This window comes from Notolabrus celidotus, chromosome 14 (genome assembly GCF_009762535.1).
Source record: "Notolabrus celidotus isolate fNotCel1 chromosome 14, fNotCel1.pri, whole genome shotgun sequence".
In the NCBI taxonomy this organism is placed as follows: Eukaryota; Metazoa; Chordata; class Actinopteri; order Labriformes; family Labridae; genus Notolabrus; species Notolabrus celidotus.
In genome coordinates, this window is record NC_048285.1 from 20,359,720 (window position 1) to 20,377,461 (window position 17,742).

A 17,742-nucleotide genomic window follows, 5' to 3' on the forward strand; every position below is an offset into this window, starting at 1 on the left:
TCACCATCAGGGGCTCATCGGATAAATTTTATACCCACTGGAGGCCTTTACTTGATTATGTAGACTGCCTCCCTCCCAAGGAGTTGACCCCATAGACGGCAGCGCTAATTCAGTACCTTCTCCTTACTTCTTACCTACGTGCCCCCGTCCCTGGTGGCTGCCCCCCCCCCATTAGAGGCCTTTGCGCTGTGGAGTCTGGGCGCCTGGAGCCAACATGGGTCATGTGGACAATGCTGCCCGATTTAGACTCTTTCTGACTGGGATGCGAGCAGCAAACAAAACTAATATCAAACTCCTTATGAAAGACATCTTATATTTCTATTTATTTATTTATTTATTTCCTTACTTATTTATTTATGTCTATACCACGTGTTACTTGATTGTATTGTATTTTATTTTAAATTCTGTTTTGTTAATTTGAGCTGGGGTTTGAGGGAGTAGGGTGGTGGGAGGACGGTTGTTTGTGTGTGTGTGTGTGTGTGTGTGTGTTTAAAAACAGAAAAAGACTGTTAACTATTACACTGTATTGGTTGTACTGGAATAATCCTGCAAAAACAAAATAAAAAAAAAAAAAAAAAAAAAAAAAAAAAAACCTGCATGCAGACGTCTGATGCCAACGCCTGGAGCCAACATGGGTCATGTGGACAATGCTGCCCGATTTAGACTCTTTCTGACTGGGATGCGAGCAGCAAACAAAACTAATATCAAACTCCTTATGAAAGACATCTTATATTTCTATTTATTTATTTATTTATTTCCTTACTTATTTATTTATGTCTATACCACGTGTTACTTGATTGTATTGTATTTTATTTTAAATTCTGTTTTGTTAATTTGAGCTGGGGTTTGAGGGAGTAGGGTGGTGGGAGGACGGTTGTTTGTGTGTGTGTGTGTGTGTGTGTGTGTTTAAAAACAGAAAAAGACTGTTAACTATTACACTGTATTGGTTGTACTGGAATAATCCTGCAAAAACAAAATAAAAAAAAAAAAAAAAAAAAAAAAAAAAACAAACTGCATGCAGACGTCTGATGACCGCGAGCTGCAGAGTCTGCAGAGCGCTGAGACGCCCGTGCTAAAGTGCTGCTGCGCGAACCTGCGCCTCTGGTAGATCGCAGATCAGCAGCGCCAACAATCTGACCTACAATTTGCTTTTGTTGGTCATGAAGAGGCATCGTTTCAGTCTGTTTCATAAACACTTAAGAACTCTTCGGATACACGCTGATCAGCTGTTTGGATCATGTATCCATGCTCATACAGCGGAAGAACACCGGTCTGCGAGGTGCGTCCGAAAATAGTGCCAAAATAAAGGGGGTTTCTGACGGCAAACTGAATAGCTCCAATTTTTTCTACTGGTGCATTCATTTGCACCGTGATGAGTTCCTGGACCATATTTTCTCAACTTTGGCGAAATTACGTGAAATTGGAGGCCCCATCGGCAGAGAATTGTAGCCTAGCTTGCCGACCGGTCCTCTGGGAATTTTCTCATTAAAGGGGAAGAGCTCATCGGCATGCATTGTGGCTAGCAGGAGCAATAGTGTACTGTAACTAATACAACCCCACTTCAAAAAAACTGAAATATCCCTTTAATCAGAAACTACTTCTCAGTGGACTCTTGCATGTTGTTATGAATAAGCATTGTTAGAGCTTTTGCAGCACAATACTTCTTGTAATGAAGACTGCTTGGGTTGTTAAAGAATGTCTGCCCTAGTCAGTCATTGTAACTAATGCTAGCGTAATACTTGTGCTAGTTCTAGCATAATACTTACACAATAAGGGTGATGAATAAACTATATGCATGACTGATAAACGCATGAGAACATGTATAGATATAGCTTTAGCAGCAGCTCTAGTCAAAACAAGTGTGGCCAGTTTTAGCTAGTTAGCCACTCTGTATGGTCCCCCTCCATTGTTGTCAACAAAGTTTATCTGAAGTCCAGCACTTTCTTGGCTCTGATTGGTAGGTCATGTAGAAGTGACTTTGAACACAGTTGTGCTCCAAAAATTAAACAATCCTTGACTGTGGGGGTTTTGAAGGGGGCCAGCACTACAAAAACTGCAATCAGTGTACACAGGCCCTAACGTGAACCATATCAATCAGTTGAAAGAAAGTGTCACATAATCTGACGAGGACAAAGCAGAATAACTTTGTCAGCTTTACTTTACCATCAATGGAAATGTTCAGTTTAATGTGAATAACGACAAGTAAGTTAGCTCATTTATGAAATGTTTCATCTTATCTGAGTAATAACAGAAATACTTCATTAAACCTGGGGGCAATTCAAGTAGTCAGGGTTCAGTCTATTGCCAAGTTACACTTTGGCATGCAGATCAAGGGATCTCACATCAAATCCCTATCCTTCTGAGCGTGGGGTGAGTGAACGTGATGCTGTCTTAAAGTCGCCCAACTTGACAGCTGTCCAGCTAAGTAGCTCATTTTAGAGAGCTAGAGTTACTGTCTGAGCAGTGAGTGTTATGGATATATTGTTGTAGCCCCAACACTTACTGACCTTACCTTTCCAAATTAAATGAATAGTCTAATATGCACATATTTGCTTTCCACACCTATGTGTTTGAAACCAATTAAAACACAACTTTGTGAAAATAGTTTATTTTTCTAAGCAGGAATAAGGAAGCACCTCTACATTTCCTGCCAGGTCTTTATATTTGGGGCCCATGTTCAGTTGATACTAATATCTTCTACTTCTATTCCATTTTCTTCTTCTACTTCAACTTCTGCTTCATATCCAAATGACACAAAACGTTTTTTAAAAAGTAAAGTTTAATAGATTTTTATTGAGATCTTGGATACATTGCAATAATTGGATGTTATAAAAAATCACAACACATGACACAACATATTTTCAATTATTTTTTAGGACTGTGGCCTCTGTACATGGGTCACGCCCTAAAACAGCTAGGCCAACTGGCACACCATACCATCCATTGTTTTGACATGAAGTACATCAGGAGCATTAACGTAATTCCTAAAAAAAAAACTAAATTAAATTAAATTGCTGTTGAAGCGTGTTTTTGTTTTATAAAATAAATCTTTCTTTGCACATATGCTATGGTTCAACCTCACACTGTGGGAAAATTCAAAATAACAGTAGAATCTTCTTGACATGGTCTCATATTTTTTTAATTTTTACAGTTTTCCCATGACATGTTTCTTGGTATTTTTTTCTGGCTTGATCAATATTATGTAACATTTTGGTGCAAAAATGCTTATCAATAATCCAAATGCTGAAGATAAAATGGCAAATATCTCAACAGCTACAGTGAACTTCCCAGGAGAGCTGACATACGCTGGGATAAAGGTGATCCAGACAGCACAGAATATCAGCATGCTGAAGGTGATAAATTTAGCTTCATTAAAGTTATCAGGCAACTTTCTTGCTAGAAAAGCCAGGGCCAGACATATTATTGCAAGGATCCCGATGTAACCCAGTACTGCATAAAAAGCAGCCTCAGAGCCTGTGTTGCACTCTAAAACAATCTTTGTGTTGCTGTATCTGAAAACCATGTCTGAGAAAGGAGGGTTCAATCTCAGCCACAACACACATATAACTATCTGAATCAAAGTGCAGGAGCAAACTATTATCCTCTGCTGTGCAGGTCCAAACTTTGCTGCAGCTTTCTTGCCAGGGATTGTAGCCTTGAAAGCTGTGACTACAACTATAGTTTTTCCCAAGACACAGGAAATACAAAGTGCAAACGTGACACCAAATGCTGTGTGGCGCAGCATGCACGTCCAGACTGTGGGCCTGCCCATGAAAGTGAGGGGACAGAGGAAACACAAAAAAAGAGAAAACAACAGGAAACAGCTGAGCTCAGAGTTGCTGGCCTTTATGACAGGAGTTTCTCTGTAGCAGATGAAGACAATCATTGTGACCAAAGACAGTGAAGCCCCTATTAGGGATACCACTGTGAGAGCGATTCCCATCAGCTCAACGTACGTCAGGAACTCAATTGTTTTAGGAATGCACTCATCTTTTCTCTCGTTGGACCAGTATTCCCTAGGACAGGGAGTGCAGTCAGCTGCACCTGTTGAACATCAACAAAGAAATTCAGTGCTGTGACTTAATATTTTCAAAATGTAAACAATATCCCTCCAAATTCAAAGTCAGAAAACGCATAACTGATATAGCAATTATGAAATTTGAGGGCACTTCTTTTAAACATTCACCCACACCGTCACACCAACACTGGATCCTGAAAGCTGATTTCTATAGCATACACATGCTTTTCATACCTGTTGAATTGGCTATAGTTCCATCAGCACACGGAATACAGTCAAAACAGCAGGCCGGTTTTCCCTTTATTTGAGCTTTTCTTGTTCCTTTTGGACAAATATTAGAGCACACAGATTTCGGAACCTGGAAAAAGTTCAAATAATGTGATGATTGAACAGAAATATTAATTTGCAACTGCACAAACTCAGAAACACACTAACAACTCACAGATCAGTTGCATTAAAAAAAGCCTTGCTTTTTACCATTTCTCCTGTCCGCCACACAATGTCTTCATCCTTGATGCTGAGCTTATAATCCCCGTTAGCAGCAGAAACAAAATGACCCACTGTGACATGTTGCACCTGACCATCTCTCAGCTGCCAGTTGATAATATCGTAAGAAGCAGGAGGGTCACCATTGGCATCAAAAAACACATCATCCCCAAAATGATTCCTGAAATTCACCCTTCTTAAGTGATCAGTGACCTGAGCAAAGGAATACATTATTTATTATTGTTCATATGTATAAGATATATCCAAGGGAAACTGTACTGATTATTTTCAGACTGTTGGAGAAGTGGCAGATTTCAATAGCATGACTTCTCACCTTTTTGGGCTGAATTTCTGATAAATTCAAACATGGTTTCATTACTTTTCCTCCAGCTGGTTGGCAGAAAACCAGCTGATGTAGTGCATGAGCGATGGCATAAACTGCGTTGTAGACATTATAAGACACTCTGAGCTCTGTGACATTGAAGAACACATTCTGTGAATTCATTAATGTCTCATTTCCAGTGCATACTTCATGCACTGCCTTAGTGCCTGTGTGCTCCCCAGGTGGATCAGGTGTGCAGCCCACCATTATCTCCCAGAAATCTTTTACAAAGGCTGCACTTGGATCAGCATAGGGGCTGATGCTTGTAAGAAAAGGTTGGAGTTTTGGAATAGCCATCTTCTGCACCACGAACCCTAGGGCTCCACCAAAAGCTTGGTACATTTCAGGTGTGGAGGGTCGAGGTGCTGTTATCCAGCCCTCGCTGGCAATCCACTGAATCCCTGTGATATTCTGTTCCACCACCTCTTGCATCAGAGGGTAAAAGTCACCCTCTGCAACAAAAGCAAGGATGACCTTGACAGTTGACTGCTTTATAATTTTTACAACATCCTGAAATTTATCCAAAGGGTATGTTCTTAGAATTGTCCCTACAAATGCAATGCAGATCCCATGTTTCTTAACCTCCTCAGTAAAAGCCTGGATCCCATTCCTCCCATAATCATCGTCTGACTGTATTGCTCCAATCCACTGCCAGCCAAAACGTCTAACCAGTGCTGCCAAAGCTTTCGCCTGGAAGTAGTCGCTGGGAATTGTTCGAAAAAATGTAGGATATTTGGTTTTGTCACTCAGGCAGGCACATGTTGAGATGTAACTTACCTGTGAAAAGAACACCAACATTGGTCTGAAAGGAACACAGTCCAATCACTACAAAAACATCACATTTCACTAAACATGAATGCAATGAAATATCATCTTAATCTCTTACTATTGGCACTTGAAACGGTCCAAGAGCTCCAGCCACAATTATAGATTGCGTTGATCCCGACTCAGCTATAAGGGCAGATATAGCTGGGGTACACGGTGAAGTCGATTCCGTCTCCTCAGGTCTGCTTGCCAGTGTCAGTGCAGCACGCAGAGCATTTGAAGGAGATGCACATGAATCAAGGATCCTATAGCCAAGAGATATGTTTGGCAGGAGAGCAGGATCTTTGTTGATTTCTTCCATTGCAAATATCATCACTTGGGTCCACCGAAAAGTTTCTAGTTTAAACCTAAAATGTTTAGGTTATTTAAAGAGATTGCAAAGTTGTAGATTCACACAATTGCCAATTTTTAAAAAAAAAATGAGCACGTTAGAAATGAATTCAAGCCAAATGTAGTAACTCTTACCCCACACATTCAACACCAGGTGGATTGCTCTTGAATGCAGAAGTTCTACTCGTCTCTTTGTCGAAAACTGGAAAAATCCCTCCAATCATTATATCTCCTTGCTTAAACAAACTCGGCATATCAAACCTACCTAACAGTTCACAACCAGAAACAGTTTTTGAATAGAGGGCACACAGTAACAACAATATAGCTCTCTGCATGTTTGCTCAGCATGTGAGATGAGGACACAGCTATTATATAAACTGTATCCGATGCAGGGAGATGCCCACTTCCTTAATGCTGGATTATTTCCCAAAGGACAGAATGATCTTGCATCTGAAAGGTTGGTACAATACTGCTACAGCAAGAACACACAGGACACTGACATGTAAGTACACACATACAATATAGACTGACAAATTTTAGCATTTGGCTTTGCACCAAAAATACATATATATTGTATATTTGGACAAGGTGGTAAGACTTAGAGAGGCGTGAGGGACCGGGCTTGTTTGTGAATCGACAACGCCGATATAATATACAACCAAACCCCAAACAAAGCAATTCTAAAGTAACTAAGCTGACTCAAATAAATCCAAACAAATCAATCCAGGCAAACAAATAAAGCAATGAAAATAACCACACTCATGCAAATAAAAAAAAATATAACAAAATACACACAACTTAACAGATTAACACAAAATACCTGAATTAAGGAAAAGGAAAAATAATAACCCAAAACCAATATAAAGCAGTACACTATTAAAAGTAATAAAAATAACCTGCATGCAGACGTCTGATGACGGCGAGCTGCAGAGTCTGCAGAGCGCTGAGACGCCCGTGCTAAAGTGCTGCTGCGCGAACCTGCGCCTCTGGTAGATCGCAGATCAGCAGCGCCAACAATCTGACCTACAATTTGCTTTTGTAGGTCATGAAGAGGCATCGTTTCAGTCTGTTTCATAAACACTTAAGAACTCTTCGAATACACGGTGATCAGCTGTTTGGATCATGTATCCATGCTCATGTAGCGGAAGAACACCGGTCTGCGAGGTGCGTCCGAAAATAGTGCCAAAATAAAGGGGGTTTCTGAAGGCAAACTGAATAGCTCCAATTTTTTCTACTGGTGCATTCATTTGCACCGTGATGAGTTCCTGGACCATATTTTCTCAACTTTGGCGAAATTACGTGAAATTGGAGGCCCCATCGGCAGAGAATTGTAGCCTAGCTTGCCGACCGGTCCTCTGGGAATTTTCTCATTAAAGGGGAAGAGCTCATCGGCATGCATTGTGGCTAGCAGGAGCAATAGTGTACTGTAACTAATACAACCCCACTTCAAAAAAAATGAAATATCCCTTTAATCAGTAACTACTTCTCAGTGGACTCTTGCATGTTGTTATGAATATGCATTGTTAGAGCTTTTGCAGCACAATACTTCTTGTAATGAAGACTGCTTCGGTCGTTGCAGAATGTCTGCCCTAGTCAGTCATTGTAACTAATGCTAGCGTAATACTTGTGCTAGTTCTAGCATAATACTTACACAATAAGGGTGATGAATAAACGATATGCATGACTGATAAATGCATGAGAACATGTATAGATATAGCTTTAGCAGCAGCTCTAGTCAAAACAAGTGTGGCCAGTTTGACCTAGTTAGCCACTCTGTATGGTCCCCCTCCATTGTTGTCAACAAAGTTTATCTGAAGTCCAGCACTTTCTTGGCTCTGATTGGTAGGACATGTAGAAGTGACTTTGAACACAGTTGTGCTCCAAAAATTAAACAATCCTTGACTGTGGGGGTTTTGAAGGGGGCCAGCACTACAAAAACTGCAATCAGTGTACACAGGCCCTAACGTGAACCATATCAATCAGTTGAAAGAAAGTGTCACATAATCTGACGAGGACAAAGCAGAAAAACTTTGTCAGCTTTACTTTACCATCAATGGAAATGTTCAGTTTAATGTGAATAACAACAACTAAGTTAGCTCATTTATGAAATGTTTTATCTTATCTGAGTAATAACAGAAATACTTCATTAAACCTGGGGGCAATTCAAGTAGTCAGGGTTCAGTCAATTGCCAAGTTAAACTTTGGCATGCAGATCAAGGGAACTCACATCAAATCACTATCCTTCTGAGCGTGGGGTGAATGAACGTGATGCTGTCTTAAAGTCGCCCAACTTGACAGCTGTCCAGCTAAGTAGTTCATTTTAGAGAGCTAGAGTTACTGTCTGAGCAGTGAGTGTTATGGATATATGGTTGTAGCCCCAACACTTACTGACCTTACCTTTCCAAATTAAATGAATAGTCTAATATGCACATATTTGTTTTCCACACCTATGTGTTTGAAACCAAGTAAAAACACAACTTTCTATTCCATTTTCTTCTTCTACTTCAACTTCTACTTCATATCCAAATGACACAAAAACATTTTTTTCAAAAGTATAGTTTTATAGATTTTTATTGAGATCTTGGATACATTGCAATAATTGGATGTTATAAAAAATCACAACACATGACACAACATATTTTCAAATTTTTTTTAGGACTGTGGCCTCTGTACATGGGTCACGCCCTAAAACAGCTAGGCCAACTGGCACACCATACCATCCATAGTTTTGACATGAAGTACATCAGGAGCATTAAAGTAATTCATTAAAAAAATAAAGCCTAAATTAAATCTAAATTAAATTAAATTAAATTGCTGTTGAAGCATGTTTTTGTTTTATAAAATAAATCTTTCTTTGCACATATGCCGTGGTTTAACCTTACACTGTGGGAAAATTCAAAATAACAGTAGAATCTTCTTGACATGGTCTCATATTTTTTTTAATTTTTACAGTTTTCCCATGACATGTTTCTTGGTATTTTTTTCTGGCTTGATCAATATTATGTAACATTTTGGTGCAAAAATGCTTATCAATAATCCAAATGCTGAAGATAAAATGGCAAATATCTCAACAGCTACAGTGAACTTCCCAGGAGAGCTGACATACGCTGGGATAAAGGTGATCCAGACAGCACAGAATATCAGCATGCTGAAGGTGATAAATTTAGCTTCATTAAAGTTATCAGGCAACTTTCTTGCTAGAAAAGCCAGGGCCAGACATATTATTGCAAGGATCCCGATGTAACCCAGTACTGCATAAAAAGCAGCCTCAGAGCCTGTGTTGCACTCTAAAACAATCTTTGTGTTGCTGTATCTGAAAACCATGTCTGAGAAAGGGGGGTTCAATTTCAGCCACAACACACATATAACTATCTGAATCAAAGTGCAGGAGCAAACTATTATCCTCTGCTGTGCAGGTCCAAACTTTGCTGCAGCTTTCTTGCCAGGGATTGTAGCCTTGAAAGCTGTGACTACAACTATAGTTTTTCCCAAGACACAGGAAATACAAAGTGCAAACGTGACACCAAATGCTGTGTGGCGCAGCATGCACGTCCAGACTGTGGGTCTGCCCATGAAAGTGAGGGGACAGAGGAAACACAAAAAAAGAGAAAACAACAGGAAACAGCTGAGCTCAGAGTTGCTGGCCTTTATGACAGGAGTTTCTCTGTAGCAGATGAAGACAATCATTGTGACCAAAGACAGTGAAGACCCTATTAGGGATACCACTGTGAGAGCGATTCCCATCGGCTCAACGTACGTCAGGAACTCAATTGTTTTAAGAATGCACTCATCTTTTCTCTCGTTGGACCAGTATTCCTGAGGACAGGGAGTGCAGTCAGCTGCACCTGTTGAAAGTCAACAGAGAAATTCAGTGCTGTGACTTCATGTTTTCACAACGTAAACAATATCCCTCCAAATTCAAAGTAAGAAAACACATAACTGATATAGCAATTATTAAATTTGAGGGCACTTCTTTGACACATTCACCCACACAGTCACACCAACACTGGATCCTGAAAATTTGATTTCTATAGCATACACATGCTTTTCATACCTGTTGAATTGGCTATAGTTCCATCAGCACACGGGATACAGTCAAAACAGCAGGCCGGTTTTCCCTTTATTTGAGCTTTTCTTGTTCCTTTTGGACAAATATTAGAGCACACAGATTTCGGAACCTGGAAAAAATTCAAATAATGTGATGATTGAACAGCAATATTAATTTGCAACTGCACAAACTCAGAAACACACTAACAACTCACAAATCAGTTACAATTAAAAAAGCTTTGCTTTTTACCATTTCTCCTGTCCGCCACACAATGTCTTCGTCCTTGATGCTGAGCTTATAATCCCCGTTAGCAGCAGAAACAAAATGACCCACTGTGACATGTTGCACCTGACCATCTCTCAGCTGCCAGTTGATAATATCATAAGAAGCAGGAGGGTCACCATTGGCATCAAAAAACACATCATCCCCAAACTGATTCCTGAAATTCACCCTTCTTAAGTGATCAGTGACCTAAGCAAAGGAATACATTATTTATTATTGTTCATATGTATAAGATATATCCAAGGGAAACTGTACTGATTATTTTCAGAGTGTTGGAGAAGTGGCAGATTTCAATAGCATGACTTCTCACCTTTTTGGGCTGAATTTCTGATAAATTCAAACATGGTTTCATTACTTTTCCTCCAGCTGGTTGGCAGAAAACCAGCTGATGTAGGGCGTGAGCGATGGCGTAAACTGCCTTGTAGACATTATAAGACACTCTGAGCTCTGTGACATTGAAGAACACATCCTGTGAATTCATTAATGTCTCATTGCCAGTGCATACTTCATGCACTGCCTTAGTGCCTGTGTGCTCTCCAGGTGGATCAGGTGTGCAGCCCACCATCATCTCCCAGAAATCTTTTAAAAAGGCTGCACTTGGATCAGCATAGGGGCTGATGCTTGTAAGAAAAGGTTGGAGTTTTGGAATAGCCATCTTCTGCACCACGAACCCTAGGGCTCCACCAAAAGCTTGGTACATTTCAGGTGTGGAGGGTCGAGCTGCTGTTATCCAGGCCTCGCTGGCAATCCACTGAATCCCTGTGATATTCTGTTTTACCACCTCTTGCATCAGAGGGTGAAAGTCACCCTCTGCAACAAAAGCAAGGATGACCTTGACAGTTGACTGCTTTATAATTTTTACAACATCCTGAAATTTATCCGTAGAGTATGTTCTTAAAATTGTCCCTACAAATGCGATGCAGATCCCATGTTTCTTAACCTCCTCAGTAAAAGCCTGGATCCCATTCCTTCCATAATCATCGTCTGACTGTATTGCTCCAATCCACTGCCAGCCAAAACGTCTAACCAGTGCTGCCAAAGCTTTCGCCTGGAAGTAGTCGCTAGGAATTGTCCGAAAAAATGTAGGATATTTGGTTTTGTCACTCAGGCAGGCACATGTTGAGAAGTAACTTACCTGTGAAAAGAACACCAACATTGGTCTAAAAAGAAAACAATCCAGTCACTACAAAAACATAACATTTCACAAAACATGAATGCAATGAAATATCATCTTAATCTCTTACTATTGGCACTTGAAATGGTCCAAGAGCTCCAGCCACAATTATAGATTGCGTTGATCCCGACTCAGCTATAAGGGCAGATATAGCTGGTGTACACGGTGAAGTCGATTCCGTCTCCTCAGGTCTGCTTGCCAGTGTCAGTGCAGCACGCAGAGCATTTGTAGGAGATGCACATGAATCAAGGATCCTATAGCCAAGAGATATGTTTGGCAGGAGAGCAGGATCTTTGTTGATTTCTTCCATTGCAAATATCATCACTTGGGTCCACCTAAAAGGACGTGGTTTAAACCTAAAATGTTTAGGTTATTTTAAGAGATTGCAAAGTTGCAGATTCACACAATTGCCAATTTTTTTTAAAAAGGAGCACATTAGAAATATATACAAGCCAAATGTAGTAAATCTTACCCCACACATTCAACACCAGGTGGATTGCTCTTGAATGCAGAAGTGCTACTCGTCTCTTTGTTGAAAATTGAGAAAATCCCTCCAATCATTATATCTCCTTGCTTAAACAAACTCGGCATATCAAACCTACCTAACAGTTCACAACCAGAAACAGTTTTTGAATAGAGGGCACAAAGTAACAACAATATAGCTCTCTGCATGTTTGCTCAGCATGTGAGATGAGGACACAGCTATTTTATGAACTGTGTCCGATGCAGGAAGATGCCCACTTCCTTAATGCTGGATTATTTCCCAAAGGACAGAATGATCTTGCATCTGAAAGGTTGGTACAATACTGCTACAGTAAGGAAACACAGTACACTGACATGTAAGTACACATATACAATATAGACCGACAAATTTTAGCATTTGCCTTTGAACCAAAAATACATTTATATTGTTGATTTGGACAAGGTGGTAAGACTTAGTGAGGAGTGAGGGACCGGGCGTGTATTTGAATCAGCAACGCCACCCGGGAAGATTCCACCCCTGGAAATAGTAACTATTAATTAACTTGCTAAGTAAAATAGCTACACAAGTTCGAGAGACCACTGGGCAGAGGCAGGTTACAATTTGGAAAAGTCTATTTATTTTATGACACAATTTTCTTTTTAAAACACATGATATAATATACAACCAAACCCCAAACAAAGCAATTCTAAAGTAACTAAGCTGACTCAAATAAATCCAAACAAATCAATCAAGGCAAACAAATAAAGCAATGAAAAGAAACACACTCATGCAAATCAAAATACTGAATCAAATACCGGAATGCAAAATAAGCAAATGAAAATAACCACACTCGTGCAAATAAATAAAAATATAACAAAATACACTAAACCAAACAGATTAACACAAAAGACCTGAATTAAGGAAAAGGAAAATGAATAACCCAAAACCAATATAAAGCAGTACACTATTAAAAGTAATAAAAATAACCTGCATGCAGCCGTCTGATGACCGCGAGCTGCAGAGTCCGCAGAGCGCTGAGACGCCCGTGCTAAAGTGCTGCTGTGCAAACCTGCGCCTCTGGTAGATCAGAGATCAGCAGCACCAACAATCTGACCTACAATTTGCTTTTGTGGGTCATGAAGAGGCATCGTTTCAGTCTGTTTTATGAACACTTAAGAACTCTTCGAAGGGCATGTTATTTACAATTTCATTTTAATTTTCATATTTATTCAAAGGAGGCCTGTTAGCATATTGTAATCATGATTTGAAATATCTAGTTGATTAGAGTGAGAGATTTTTGAGGGAGTAGAGAAAGTGACATGTCTTCTGTAATATTACATTGTGCTTATTACGATGGCCAACAAGGGCAAAAAGTAAGTGTGGGGTGAGTGAACGTGATGCTGTCGCCCAACATAAAAGCTGTCCAGCTAAGTAGCTCATTTTAGAGAGCTAGAGTTACTGTCTGAGCAGTGAGTGTTATGGATATATGGTTGTAGCCGCAACACTTACTGACCTTACCTTTCCAAATTAAATGAATAGTCTAATATGCACAGATTTGTTTTCCACACCTATGTGTTTGAAACCAAGTAAAAACAAAACTTTCTATTCCATTTTCTTCTTCTATTCCACTTCTACTTCATATCCAAATGACACAAAAACATTTTTAAAAAAGTAGTTTTATAGATTTTTATTGAGATCTTCGATACATTGCAATATTTGGATGTTATTAAAAATCACAACACATGACACAACATATTTTCTTTTTTTTTTTAGGACTGTGGCCTCTGTACATGGGTCACGCCCTAAAACAGCTAGGCCAACTGGCACACCATACCATCCATAGTTTTGACATGAAGTACATCAGGAGCATTAGCGTAATTCATAAAAAAAAACAACCCTAAATTAAGTTAAATTGCTGTTGATGCGTGTTTTTGTTTTATAAAATAAATTTTTTGCACATATGCTATGGTTTAACCTTACAATGTGGGAAAATTCAAAATAACAGTAGAATCTTCTTGACATGGTCTCATATTTTTTTAATTTTTACAGTTTTCCCATGACATGTTTCTTGGTATTTTTTTCTGGCTTGATCAGTATTATGTAACATTTTGGTGCAAAAATGCTTATCAATAATCCAAATGCTGAAGATAAAATGGCAAATATCTCAACAGCTACAGTGAACTTCCCAGGAGAGCTGACATACGCTGGGATAAAGGTGATCCAGACAGCACAGAATATCAGCATGCTGAAGGTGATAAATTTAGCTTCATTAAAGTTATCAGGCAACTTTCTTGCTAGAAAAGCCAGGGCCAGACATATTATTGCAAGGATCCCGATGTAACCCAGTACTGCATAAAAAGCAGCCTCAGAGCCTGTGTTGCACTCTAAAACAATCTTTGTGTTGCTGTATCTGAAAACCATGTCTGAGAAAGGAGGGTTCAATTTCAGCCACAACACACATATAACTATCTGAATCAAAGTGCAGGAGCAAACTATTATCCTCTGCTGTGCAGGTCCAAACTTTGCTGCAGCTTTCTTGCCAGGGATTGTAGCCTTGAAAGCTGTGACTACAACTATAGTTTTTCCCAAGACACAGGAAATACAAAGTGCAAACGTGACACCAAATGCTGTGTGGCGCAGCATGCACGTCCAGACTGTGGGTCTGCCCATGAAAGTGAGGGGACAGAGGAAACACAGAAAAAGAGAAAACAACAGGAAACAGCTGAGCTCAGAGTTGCTGGCCTTTATGACAGGAGTTTCTCTGTAGCAGATGAAGACAATCATTGTGACCAAAGATAGTGAAGCCCCTATTAGGGATACCACTGTGAGAGCGATTCCCATCGGCTCAACGTACGTCAGGAACTCAATTGTTTTAGGAATGCACTCATCTTTTCTCTCGTTGGACCAGTATTCCCGAGGACAGGGAGTGCAGTCAGCTGCACCTGTTGAACATCAACAGAGAAATTCAGTGCTGTGACTTAATATTTTCAAAATGTAAACAATATCCCTCCAAATTCAAAGTCAGAAAACACATAACTGATATAGCAATTATGAAATTTGAGGGCACTTCTTTGACACATTCACCCACAGAGTCACACCAACACTGGATCCTGAAAGTTTGATTTCTATAGCATACACATGCTTTTCATACCTGTTGAATTGGCAATAGTTCCATCAGCACACGGGATACAGTCAAAACAGCAGGCCGGTTTTCCCTTTATTTGAGCTTTTCTTGTTCCTTTTGGACAAATATTAGAGCACACAGATTTCGGAACCTGGAAAAAGTTCAAATAATGTGATGATTGAACAGCAATATTCATTTGCAACTGCACAAACTCCGAAACACACTAACAACTCACAGATCAGTTACATTAAAAAAAGCCTAGCTTTTTACCATTTCTCCTGTCCGCCACACAATGTCTTCGTCCTTGATGCTGAGCTCATAATCACCATTAGCAGCAGAAACAAAATGACCCACTGTGACATGTTGCACCTGACCATCTCTCAGCTGCCAGTTGATAATATCATAAGAAGCAGGAGGGTCACCATTGGCATCAAAAAACACATCATCCCCAAACTGATTCCTGAAATTCACCCTTCTTAAGTGATCAGTGACCTGAGCAAAGGAATACATTATTTATTATTGTTCATATGTATAAGATATATCCAAGGGAAACTGTACTGATTACTTTCAGACTGTTAGAGAAGTGGCAGATTTCAATAGCATGACTTCTCACCTTTTGGGGCTGAATTTCTGATAAATTCAAACATGGTTTCATTACTTTTCCTCCAGCTGGTTGGCAGAAAACCAGCTGATGTAGGGCATGAGCGATGGCATAAACTGCGTTGTAGACATTATAAGACACTCTGAGCTCTGTGACATTGAAGAACACATCCTGTGAATTCATTAATGTCTCATTTCCAGTGCATACTTCATGCACTGCCTTAGTGCCTGTGTGCTCCCCAGGTGGATCAGGTGTGCAGCCCACCATCATCTCCCAGAAATCTCTTACAAAGGCTGCACTTGGATCAGCATAGGGGCTGATGCTTGTAAGAAAAGGTTGGAGTTTTGGAATAGCCATCTTCTGCACCACGAACCCTAGGGCTCCACCAAAAGCTGGGTACATTTCAGGTGTGGAGGGTCGGGCTGCTGTTATCCAGGACTCGCTGGCAATCCACTGAATCCCTGTGATGTTCTGTTTTACCACCTCTTGCATCAGAGGGTAAAAGTCACCCTCTGAAGCAAAAGCAAGGATAACCTTGACAGTTGACTGCTTTATAATTTCCACAACATCCAGCATTTTATCCATAGGGTATGTTCTTAGAATTGTCCCTACAAATGCGATGCAGATCCCATGTTTCTTAACCTCCTCAGTAAAAGCCTGGATCCCATTCCTCCCATAATCATTGTCTGAGTGTATTGCTCCGATCCACTGCCAGCCAAAACGTTTAACCAGTGCTGCCAAAGCTTTCGCCTGGAAGTAGTCGCTGGGAATTGTCCGAAAAAATGTAGGATATTTGGTTTTGTCACTCAGGCAGGCACATGTTGAGGAGTAACTTACCTGTGAAAAGAACACCAACATTGGTCTAAAAAGAAAACAATCCAATCACTACAAAAACACCAGATTTCACTAAACATGAGTGCAATGAAATATCATCTTATTCTCTTACTATTGGCACTTGAAATGGTCCAAGAGCTCCAGCCACAATTAAAGATTGCGTTGATCCCGACGCAGCTATAAGGGCAGATATAGCTGGGGTACACGGTGAAGTTGATTCCGTCTCCTCAGGTCTGCTTGCCAGTGTCAGTGCAGCACGCAGAGCATTTGAAGGAGATGCACATGAATCAAGGATCCTATAGCCAAGAGATATGTTTGGCAGGAGAGCTGGATCTTTGTTGATTTCTTCCATTGCAAATATCATCACTTGGGTCCACCGAAAATTTTGTAGTTTAAACCTAAAATGTTTAGGTTATTTAAAGAGATTGCAAAGTTGCAGAGTCACACAATTGCCTTTTTTTTTTTTAAATGAGCACGTTAGAAATGAATACAAGCCAAATGTAGTAACTCTTACCCCACACATTCAACACCAGGTGGATTGCTCTTGAATGCAGAAGTTCTACTCGTCTCTTTGTTGAAAACTGGGAAAATCCCTCCAATCATTATATCTCCTTGCTTAAACAAACTCGGCATATCAAACCTACCTAACAGTTCACAACCAGAAACAGTTTTTGAATAGAGGGCACACAGTAACAACAATATAGCTCTCTGCATGTTTGCTCAGCATGTGAGATGAGGACACAGCTATTTTATAAACTGTATCCGATGCAGGAAGATGCCCACTTCCTTAATGCTGGATTATTTCCCAAAGGACAGAATGATCTTGAATCTGAAAGGTTGGTACAATACTGCTACAGTAAGGACACACAGGACACTGACATTTAAGTACACACATACAATATAGACTGACAAATTTTAGCATTTGGCTTTGCACCAAAAATACATTTATTGTATATTTGGACAAGGTGGTAAGACTAAGTGAGGTGTGAGGGACCGGGCGTGTATTTGAATCGGCAACGCCACCCCGGGGAATTTCACCCCTGGAAATAGTAACTATTAATTAACTTGCTAAAGAAAATAGCTACACAAGTTTGAAAGACCACTGGGCAGAGGCAGGTTACAATTTGGAAAAGTCTATTTATTTTATGACACAATTTTCTTTTTAAAACGCATAA

The 17,742-nt window shown here is 39.9% G+C and overlaps 3 protein-coding genes across 3 annotated transcripts; all 3 read right to left on the reverse strand.

Moving 5' to 3' along the window:
• Positions 1 to 3,145: 3,145 nt before the first annotated feature.
• LOC117825369 (extracellular calcium-sensing receptor-like) lies at positions 3,146 to 6,280 on the reverse strand. The gene is made up of 6 exons (XM_034701180.1): positions 6,177 to 6,280; positions 5,773 to 6,058; positions 4,839 to 5,663; positions 4,496 to 4,717; positions 4,253 to 4,376; positions 3,146 to 4,044 (listed from the first exon to the last, which is right to left on the reverse strand). The coding sequence occupies exons 1-6, from the start codon at positions 6,263 to 6,265 to the stop codon at positions 3,146 to 3,148; spliced, it is 2,445 nt and encodes an 814-aa protein (XP_034557071.1). The 5' UTR covers positions 6,266 to 6,280.
• Positions 6,281 to 8,917: 2,637 nt separating this feature from the next.
• LOC117825355 (extracellular calcium-sensing receptor-like) lies at positions 8,918 to 12,061 on the reverse strand. Its single transcript, XM_034701163.1, has 6 exons — positions 12,018 to 12,061; positions 11,616 to 11,880; positions 10,682 to 11,506; positions 10,339 to 10,560; positions 10,096 to 10,219; positions 8,918 to 9,886 (listed from the first exon to the last, which is right to left on the reverse strand). Exons 2-6 carry the CDS (start codon positions 11,865 to 11,867, stop codon positions 8,988 to 8,990), a joined length of 2,322 nt encoding a protein of 773 aa, XP_034557054.1. The 5' UTR covers positions 11,868 to 11,880; positions 12,018 to 12,061; the 3' UTR covers positions 8,918 to 8,987.
• A 1,990-nt stretch (positions 12,062 to 14,051) lies between these two features.
• On the reverse strand, positions 14,052 to 17,342 carry LOC117824834 (extracellular calcium-sensing receptor-like). Its single transcript, XM_034700305.1, has 6 exons — positions 17,082 to 17,342; positions 16,680 to 16,965; positions 15,746 to 16,570; positions 15,403 to 15,624; positions 15,160 to 15,283; positions 14,052 to 14,950 (listed from the first exon to the last, which is right to left on the reverse strand). Exons 1-6 carry the CDS (start codon positions 17,279 to 17,281, stop codon positions 14,052 to 14,054), a joined length of 2,556 nt encoding a protein of 851 aa, XP_034556196.1. The 5' UTR covers positions 17,282 to 17,342.
• Positions 17,343 to 17,742: the final 400 nt, after the last annotated feature.

Bases quoted from the DNA above. Each gene is read 5' to 3' on its own strand.
- LOC117825369 (XM_034701180.1), bottom strand. From the start codon at position 6,265: ATGATTGGAGGGATTTTTCCAGTTTTCGACAAAGAGACGAGTAGAACT. The intron at 6,059-6,176 runs GTAAGAGTTACT...TAAACATTTTAG, and splicing joins CCTGGTGTTGAATGTGTGGG to GTTTAAACTAGAAACTTTTC. The intron at 4,045-4,252 runs GTATGAAAAGCA...GATGTTCAACAG, and splicing joins AACTATAGCCAATTCAACAG to GTGCAGCTGACTGCACTCCC.
- LOC117825355 (XM_034701163.1), bottom strand. From the start codon at position 11,867: ATGATATTTGCAATGGAAGAAATCAACAAAGATCCTGCTCTCCTGCCA. The intron at 11,507-11,615 runs GTAAGAGATTAA...TTCTTTTCACAG, and splicing joins GACCATTTCAAGTGCCAATA to GTAAGTTACTTCTCAACATG. The intron at 10,561-10,681 runs GTGAGAAGTCAT...TCCTTTGCTTAG, and splicing joins CAGAAATTCAGCCCAAAAAG to GTCACTGATCACTTAAGAAG.
- LOC117824834 (XM_034700305.1), bottom strand. From the start codon at position 17,281: ATGCAGAGAGCTATATTGTTGTTACTGTGTGCCCTCTATTCAAAAACT. The intron at 16,966-17,081 runs GTAAGAGTTACT...TAAACATTTTAG, and splicing joins CCTGGTGTTGAATGTGTGGG to GTTTAAACTACAAAATTTTC. The intron at 15,625-15,745 runs GTGAGAAGTCAT...TCCTTTGCTCAG, and splicing joins CAGAAATTCAGCCCCAAAAG to GTCACTGATCACTTAAGAAG.